The sequence below is a fragment of the Glycine max genome, chromosome 8 (genome assembly GCF_000004515.6).
Source record: "Glycine max cultivar Williams 82 chromosome 8, Glycine_max_v4.0, whole genome shotgun sequence".
NCBI lineage: Eukaryota > Viridiplantae > Streptophyta > Magnoliopsida > Fabales > Fabaceae > Glycine > Glycine max.
Window position 1 is genome coordinate 42,632,785 of NC_038244.2, and position 9,680 is coordinate 42,642,464.

Here is a 9,680-nt window from a genome sequence, read left to right on the forward strand (position 1 = left end):
TAAAGGTGGTATAAAGTGGAACGAGATGGGTGCGGGGGAGTATTTTATTTTAAGGTGACACATGTATTTTTTAAAATTTATGTATTTAATATTATATTAATTGTTTTCATAAAATATTTAATGTGTAATTAATTATATTTTGTCTTTATCCTTCCTTCGAAATTAATGTGTATTTAATGCTATTAAAAATTAAATGCTATCATTAATGCTTTATAAGTTACTATGTATTAATGAATCCCTTTTTCAGGATGTATTGAATAAAAACATTAATGCTTAGTATTTTTTTATAGAAAAAACCTTATTATTAAATTTTAATGTGCATATTTTATTTTTATGAATTAAGTATTCTTTATAAAAATATATTTTAATATTAAATGATATTTCATTCAGACGTTTAATATTATTTTCAAAATTTATGCATTTAATATCATATTAATTGTTTAAAAAGTGTATATACGTATTTAATTATATTTCATCTTTATTCTTCCTTCAAAAATTCTAAATTTTATTTAATGATACTATTTAATATAAGTTTAATATTTTTTTTTACACAGATCCATGTGTGAATAGGTAAACAGTCTTCTTGCTCGTGTTTTCTGTATAAAGTCATAATCAAGAAATAAGGGAAAAATAAAAAAGTAAAAACTTATAATCAGTAAAATAATTATATGATATCTAGACTGTAATCTTTGTTCTTATATTTGTTATACTCTTTAAACATTATTTTCTTTGTTCTTTTTTCTTTAATTATTACTATTATTATGCGGGGTCACTCAGAATACTAATCACTTTAAATTGTGCCTATATATATTTTCCTCCAAAGATTGACATCAATATTACACCGAAACCTTGATCTCAGCCCCATCACCAAATCACCCTATTAGCTATGGAAAACAACACTGACAAGTTATCCTCCTTGCCTGAACTTTTGTGTCTGTTCATCATTTCCTTGCTTCCATTCAAGGATGCCGTGAGGACGTGCATTCTGTCCAAATATTGGTTGCACATATGGAAAAATTCACCAAAAATAGAGTTTAGTGAAAATTTTGATGGAAATTTTATCGGTCGTTTTGAACCCTTCAGTTCCATTAAAGCTCGAAGAAGTGTTTTTATGAAATTCTTAAAACTTTGGCTTGATTTCCGAAAAGAAGGTGACGTGGAAAAGTTTTCTTTGAAGTTCTCAAAGCCTAAAAATGATCATCGTGAAATCATAGAAGGGTGCATCGCCTTTGTCACCCAACATGGGGTGAAGGAGTTGGAGCTAGATTTCTCTGACCCCTTTTGGGAGGAGGAAGTGATTCCAAACAAACGTGAGGCTTTGTTTGAATTGCCAAAACTTGCGTATGAGAACAAACCCAACATTGAATCACTGAAACTCTCTTCATGTAGTTTTCGTGAAAATGATTTGAGTAATTGGCAGGCACTTAAAGAGGTTACTTTCGGTTGGATGGAAGTGACACTCGATGCCATGACAATTGTGTTATCCAATTGTAAAATGATCGAGAGTTTAGTTTTGAACAAGTGTTGGAACTTGAGTCATTTTGAAATTGGCAGTGAAGCCTTGAGTCTAAAGAGGCTTGTTGTTGACAAGTGTTCTTTTCGAAATGCTTTGTTCAAAGTCAGTGCCCCAAATTTATGCTTTTTCAAGTATTTTGGGAAACTGTGTTTTTTTGAAATGAAAAATACCTTAGCCATCGAAGAGGCACACCTTCATTTCTACCTTGGTTATGACAATGTTGGAACCGGTGCTAGGGTTCTGTATGACCTGGTGAAAGATCTCTACAATGCTAGGGTTCTGACTGTGTGCCCTTATCTAATTCAGGTATATATATTTCGCTCAACATTTCTGTTTTATAGTATCTATTCATTTGTGTTAGTTTTATAATCATAGATAAATTAGATGATGCTTAGTTGTTGTTTTTTTTTGGTTTAATTTTTACTAGCATGTCATTTTATAAATTAAAAGATAGAAAAGAGGATCCATAAGCAAATTAATGAGATAAGTTGTTTTAAATCTTCAAAATATAATACTACTCAGAATTATTGTTTGACACAACTTGCATGCTATCATCATCATATATATCCAACATTTAATCCTTGTCTTAACAATACGTTGAAGGCATTATTTTATTGCTTTTACATTAATTGATCTAGTTTTATTTCATTAGTTTGATCACTTTATGTAAATTATTACAATGAATCAACTTTTTTTAATAAGCAAAAAATACTATAGATAATAGATTGCAGAAAAAGTGCAAGTTGTGTTATTCCTACAATATATATATTTAAATATTTGTGTTTGATATATCCAAGGTTATTTGTACGGGAGAAAAGATACGTATGGAACGTGACATGAATGCAAGACATTTGATATTGAGAATGAACATGCTCCGCTGTGAACTTCGTGCAGTCTCATTCTTTCTCCTCAGCTGCCCAATGTTAGAATGCCTCACATTTGAATTAGGCTCAGAGATTATTTTACCAGTAAGATCTCTTTCTCTCTCACTCTATCATTTAATTATTGAAGGGTAATTTTGTATCTTATCACTAAAAATATATATTTGCTATTGGATAAATAAAGAGACAAGAGTAAAATGTATAGAGAAATAGGTGAAAAAGAGAGAAGTGGGAGAGGGAGAGGGAGAAAGAAAGGTGCAAAAGAAGGGGGAGAAGGAGAGGAGAGCACTAAAGTGTCAATGTAAGAGAATTTACGGAGAGATTGTGGAAGTGGTAAGATTTTCTTAATTATTTTAAATGTTATTTGAAAAAAAATTATAAGCAAAATTTCATTAATGAAATTGTTTTTTTAATTTTAAATGTTATTTGAAATTCTCACTTTATTGGAAAAAATCTACTATAAAATTTTCTTCATTTATTAATTTTGTAAATTGACATTTAAACAAGTCGATCATTTTGATACATGGTATTTCAAATCTATTTAAAAATTAGATTCTTCTCTCAATACTCTGTCCAAACATTATTAGTTAATAGGCTTGTTCCAGTGGTTATTTATACTATCTGTTTAATCTATTACTACGCAATCTAAACCTACCTGAGCAAGCATAACAATTTTAAAAAAAAAATAGGATATAGCCTTTTTTTATAGTTAGTTAGTGTGTATCTGTATGAGCATCTATTAAGACTTTAATTATAACATGTGTTATATGTTTGCCTACATTACAGGATTATCAAGCAATGTGGATAGACAGCGTAAGTTGTGTTATTATATGGTCTTATATATATAGCTACTCTCTCTCTCTCTCTGTGTGAGAGTATCTATTTAGACTTTAATTATTCTAACATCTGTTATGTGCTTGTAAACACTATAGGATGAAGAACAAGATGATCTACCACTTTGGATTGACAGTGTAAGTTGTGTTAAATCAAAGATCTTGATGGATCGGCAAAGTTGTTAGGGTTGTTTAAGATGGGTTTATGATGACCTCATTATATTGATTATTATGTAGCCTTCTTTTATAGTTTGTGTGTGTGTATGTGTTTAAGTATCTATATAAAACTTTAATTATATAACACGTGTTATATGCTTGTATACATTACAGGACGAAGACCAGGATGACCAAGCAATGTGGATGGACAATGTAAGTTGTGTTAATAAAATTAATGAGATCGATGAGTAGGCAAAGTTGTTAGGCTTGTTTAAATGGGTCTATGAGGACCACATTATATTGATAATCAACTTTGTTTAATATACTAAATTGTCTGTATAGATATCACAGTCTACATTATGCTTCATACAAAGTAAAGTTTATGCTGATCATGTGAGCAAGCCTAACAATTAACATATTTTTTCTACATTTTTTAGAGTGTATGTGTGTGTGAGTTTTGTATGTTTGTATTTAGGCTTTGATTGTATATAACGTTGTATACTTGTGTAACTTGTAGGATTTTGAGAATTATGATGACGACGATGAATATAACATAGACGATGAAGATAACATATATGATGATTACTGCACAGATTTTATCAACATGGTTGATAATCAAATCAAGGGGATGAAAAATGTAATCAACTATAATTGTTTGGAATCATCTCTAAAGCTAGTGGAGGTGAAGGATTTTGTAGGGTCCAAGAACGGGCTTGTTTTTCTAGGCTATCTTATCCGTTATGGGAAGGTCTTGAAAAATGTTAGCATCAACGTGTTAAAGACAGAGCTTGAAGGTAGTAGCAATGTGGCATTTTACAGTGCAATAGAAGAATACTTGATGACCACTCCTAGGGCTTCAAGTAATTTGCAGATATCAATGTGTTATTGAGTTGAGAGAGTGCTATGTCAAAATGCTTCTTAATAATTTGTTTCCCATGCATGTTTGGTCTTTAAGATCATATGCTTTGACTTGTTTTGAGAAGTCATAAATAACTCTAAATATTGTTCTATGTTGGATTACTTGTGTGCATGATACCTTCTTTATAGATAGATTTTCTTGATTATTTTTTTATCAAAAGTTTAAGAAATTAAATTCAGTGAAACAAAATTACAGGAAAACTATTATATATAGTTATCGCCAATATGCACTCTTTAGGCTTTCAAACAATTGCAATTTAATAGGATTAATAGTGTATATGCGACTTTCTAGTAACAAAAAGTTTAGGGGGCACGGAGGCAAAAAGTCTTTTACCTTTAAAGGACAATTAAACCTACGACATTTTAAAAATTTGACTCTCTTAATTTCTATCTTTAGTGCTCATTTGTAATGAGTTTTATTTTATTTTTTATTTTTAACTTTTTTTAGTTTTCATTGGAACAAAACTTCCTATTTTAGCTAGGTTTTCCTATTAAACAAATGATGAATTCTAGCGTGGACCATAAAATAATTCCAATTTAAAGGAAGTGATTCACGTGAGTCACTGTTTCTTCACCGTTAAATTTAGTTCAAAATAATGGACGGCCTAGATTTTCTATCAGTATTTAATTTATCAATTACTTTAAAAAATATATAAAAGTGAAAAACCTATTTTATCCTTAACATCTGAATTTCTGAAACTCTACAAGCCAGTTTGTGGTTACACTTGCAGTTGCAGGTTTAGGATTTTCGATTAAATCATCGAAGAAGGTGGTCTAAAATCCATTTGTGGTCCTTGAAGGATTGGAAAAAAGTGGCGGAAAATAAGAAAGAAAGAACCATCTCTTTCTTAAACCAAACAAAATCGAATAGCATCCTAGGGTGTCTTTCTGCTCCCTCATCTTTATGGCTCCTAATTATTAATTACCCAGTTGCGTTTTAACTAATATATATGCAAGACTGAACAGTGAGGCAATGAAGGCTTATTCAACTGAAAAGCTTTATATTTATAATTACATGGTGGAGGAAGGAATTTTGGGGAAGGAAATGGACTATTAATTAACTTTTGTATTTTTTTTTTTTCAATCGGCGCATACATGCATACATACATGAGAGATCAAATAAAGGTTATATAAGCATGATTTTAAATATATATATATATATATATATATATATATATATATATATAAAAGAACACTAGAAGTGCCCAAGAAGGTATAAAAACCGGGAAAATATCCATCCCGAAACCAACATGCAGCCATTGGTTACAAAGAATTTACATGAGAGATCAAATAAAGGTTATATAAGCATGATTTTAAATTGCGGTTGCCGTGCCAAAAAAAAATTATATTGCGGACAATTATGAAAAAATGTAACTGATATAATCGTGGAGTACCACCCAATCGAAACGCAAAGGCAGATATAATGATTGAAGCTACGTTATTTAGTTGTCCCTCCAAGTAATCAACCAACAACACCCCCATCGGGAGCTATATAACATAGAGCATAGCCCTGATTCGTGGAATGTGGCAAGCAGTAGCACCAGCAAGGCAGCAACACAACTAAATACTCTAAGTCTGTCATAGGTTGGAGGATGACCAGATCATATTTCTTCTGGTGTTTTCATGTTCAAGGCTGTAAATGGACATCCATTTATCAAGAAACAAGTTGTTGTCACAGCTTATTCCCAAAAGGTCTTTGTGATAGTTGCACTTGAGAGCATGCATCTAACCCTCTCAAGTGTGGTTCTATTTAATCTTTCTGCTAGGCCATTTTACTGGGGTGTTCTAGCAACTGATTTATGACTGACAATTCCCATCTTTCTGAAATAATCATTGAAAAAATCAGAACAGAATTCAAGATCATTATCTATACAAAATCTCTTGATTTTCCTTTCAGTTTGATTCTCAATCGTTGTTTTCCAATTCTTGAAAGTCTCCTAAACCTCATCCTTAGTTTTGAGAATGTGAATCCATGACTTCCTTGAGAAATCATCTACACAAGTTAGGAAGTATCTTGCACCAGAATAAGATAGAGTTCTAGAGGGTCCCCATAGATCAGCATGTATCAAATCCAAGTTGCCTTTAGTTCTTTGTTGACCAACTCCAAACTTTGCTCTATAGGCCTTATCATAAACATAGTATTCAGAGAAATTCAGTTTCTCCACTTTGTCACCACATAGCAGACCTTGTTTACAGAGCTCCACTAGACCCCTTTCACTCACATGCCCTAACCTTCTATGCCACAACTCAGTTCTTGACATGTCTCTTACAGAAATTGAAGCTACTGACCCAACTACTATCTCTCCACTACTATCTCTCCTTCTAATGAGTATAAGCCATGCTTCCTCACATCCCTCATGACAATCCTTGAGTCCTTCATAACCTCCAATGTGTCATTTTCACCTCTGAACAGATAACCTTTTCTGTATAGTTCACCAAGAGAAATTAGATTTCTCTTAAGACCAAGAACAAATCTCACATCTTATATAATCTTTTCAATCCCATCATACAATTTTAATCCAATTGATCCAATACCTTGAATTTTACATGGCTTATTGTTTCCAAGTAACACCGACCCTCCCTGTAGCTTAGAGAACTTCTTAAACTAGGGCTTATCTGGTGTCATATGGAGCAAACAACTAGAATCCATAATCCATTCTCCATCAAATTTCCCAGAGCCTACCATTAAAGCTTCTGTAGATTCATAACCATCTTGGACTATCGTTGCATTTCCTCTTTCCTTTGATATATGAGAATTATAACCATTCTGCCTTTCAGGACAGAATCTTTGAGTGTGACCTTCCTTTTTGCAGTGTTAACATCTTATATTAGGCACATTTCCATTATTTCCTGACTGTGGCTTTGATTTCTTCTTCTCAAGATGGTTGTCTTTCTTGGTTCGTTTCCCTTAGACTATTAAACCTTCACCACTCACAGAAGCCTTTTGCTCGTTTCTTTCATTCAATTCCTTTGAGTTCAGGGCTTATTGAACCTCTAACAGGGACAAAGATTCTCTACAAGAGAGTTTCTTTAAAATGAGAGAAAGACTTTGGTAAAGCACACAATAGTAACAGGGCCTGATCTTCGTCATCAATAGTCACATCTATATTTTCTAGATCAAGAATCAGTTTATTGAAGACATCTAATTGAGATTCCACAATTCTATCTTCTTGTATCTTGAATGAATATAAGACTTGTTTAAGATAAAGACGATTTACTAGAGATTTGGTCATGTACAAACCTTCCAGTTTCGACCAAATTCCAGTTGTTGTTTTCTGCATCCTGAAGCCCACCCAAACAACTCCATTAGCCATAGGCTGCTTTTGAAACAGGGAAAGATTTGGGTCCCCTCTGACAACCCTTTCATTCCTTTGTTATTGGTGGAATTTCACTCCACTCTGATTGGGGGACACATGGGCATCGCGAAATCATTATGCCGCCTCCAGGATACATTTGTTTGGGATGGCATGTGAAAAGATGTCCATCATTTTATCACGGAATGCACTACCTGCCAGCAAACCAAATATGAAACAAAGATGGTGGTGGGTCTTCAACCACTTCCCATTCCGGCAGGTGTTTAGGGGGACCTCTCCTTAGACTTCATCACAGGTTTATCGCCATCTCATGGGTACACTTGCATACTGGTCGTAGTGGATCATTATTCTAAAGGAGCACACTACGGGGCATTACCTCAACACCATTCTACTTTTAAAATGGCCACCCTGTTTCTGGATATTGTTTACAAATACCACGATTTCCCTTGCTCTTTGGTATCAGATAGAGACCCCATCTTTATTAGCTCTTTCTGGCACAAGTTATTCCATTTAAGTGGCACGAAATTACAATTCAGTACTGCGTATCACCCGGAGACCGACGGTCAAACGAAAGTTATTAACAGGATCTTGGAGCAATATCTTTGTGCTTTTGTCCACGAGCACCCTGCCTTATGGTTCAATTTTCTAACTCTAGCTTAATAGAGTTATAATACTTCCACACATCCCAGTACTCTATCTCCCTTCGAAGTGATGTACGGAAAGCCACCTCTATCTATTCCACCATATTTATCAGGATCATCCCAAGTCGAAGCCACGGATTCCCTCATGATTGATAGGCAAGCCATTCATCTCCAATTGCAAAGACGCCTCTTAAAAGCTCAAGCCAACATGAAAGAATATGCTGATGCTCATTATCGATAGACATCATTTAATGTCGGTGACTTGGTGTATGTCCGTCTTTGCCCATGCTGGTAACTCTCAGTCTGCCCTCATTTTTCCAAACTATCCAAGCACTTTTATGGGCCTTTTGTTATTACTGACCGTGTGGGACTTGTGGCTTATCGCCTCCAACTTTCGACGGACTCCAAAATTCACAATGTATTTCATATCTCCCTCCTAAAACTGCATCGAGGCCCACCCCCCACATAGACTGCTCCTTTGCCTCCAATGCAAATAGTGAACCACCTAGTGGTTGAACCATAATCACTATTGGATTACAAATGAGATTTTTCCAAGAACCCCCCTTCTCGTCAGGTCTTGGTTCAATGGCAAGGCCCTGCCCCAAAAGACACTTCCTGGAAAGACTGGGACACTTTGCGTTCTGCTTATCACCTCGAGGACGAGGTAGAGTTTCCTGGGAGGGTTGTTGATAGCAATACGAATCAGAGAGATAATAGGCCCAAGAGGTAGTAAGAAGGCCCACTTACTTAGGTGATTACGCATGAAGACCATTAGCACAATATAGCTCTGATGCTCTGTTAGGAAGATAGTGGAATTCTGTTAGAGTGTGTTTGGATAAAGAATTTTAATTGAGGAAAGTAATTTATCAGAGAATTTAAATTTCTTTAATCTAAAATTCATTGTTTTGATGTTTTTTATGAAGAATTTAAATTTTTGGAATTTTAAAACAGAATTTTAAACAACTAAAAATGTGAAATTTTAATTTCCTTTTAAATTGTGAGAAATTGAAATTCTCTTCTTGATAGAAGAACCTTTCAAAATGTTCACGTATTTCCTTTATCACATTCATCCTCTCTTCCACCTGAAAGTTTCTGAAATCTCGTTCTCAAACTCGTTTTCAAAATGTTCACGTTGATGATTCTTTTCTTCAAGAAACATTGTCTAGGCTCGCGAAGCTTCGATTGAGTATGGGCATAAGGGGACACGTAGAACTGCACCCGTCAGTCAGGGGAGCAGCTGCCACTGCCCATCACGCGACAGAGGCACTCACCGGCACAGAGGGCCTAGGTCATGCCTTGCATCGTTGACTAAATGTTGTAGTTGGATGTGGTGGTATACGCCGCTGTGTCTCGGTTCCACTACGACTCCTCATACCGCATCAATATTATTTTCTTTGGAAGCACATCAACCATATATTTTC

The 9,680-nt window shown here is 34.3% G+C and overlaps 1 protein-coding gene across 1 annotated transcript; it reads left to right on the forward strand.

Annotated features, from left to right (window-relative positions):
• Positions 1-860: 860 nt before the first annotated feature.
• Positions 861-4,437, forward strand: LOC102660850 (putative F-box/LRR-repeat protein At5g54820). The gene is made up of 6 exons (XM_006575104.4): positions 861-1,822; positions 2,314-2,484; positions 3,184-3,210; positions 3,330-3,368; positions 3,561-3,599; positions 3,904-4,437. The coding sequence occupies exons 1-6, from the start codon at positions 887-889 to the stop codon at positions 4,273-4,275; spliced, it is 1,584 nt and encodes a 527-aa protein (XP_006575167.1). The 5' UTR covers positions 861-886; the 3' UTR covers positions 4,276-4,437.
• The last annotated feature ends 5,243 nt before the right edge of the window (positions 4,438-9,680 follow it).

Coding starts and splice junctions, on each gene's coding strand:
- LOC102660850 (XM_006575104.4), top strand. CDS start 887: ATGGAAAACAACACTGACAAGTTATCCTCCTTGCCTGAACTTTTGTGT. Junction 2,485..3,183: donor GCTCAGAGATTATTTTACCA/GTAAGATCTCTT, acceptor CCTACATTACAG/GATTATCAAGCAATGTGGAT. Junction 3,369..3,560: donor TACCACTTTGGATTGACAGT/GTAAGTTGTGTT, acceptor TATACATTACAG/GACGAAGACCAGGATGACCA.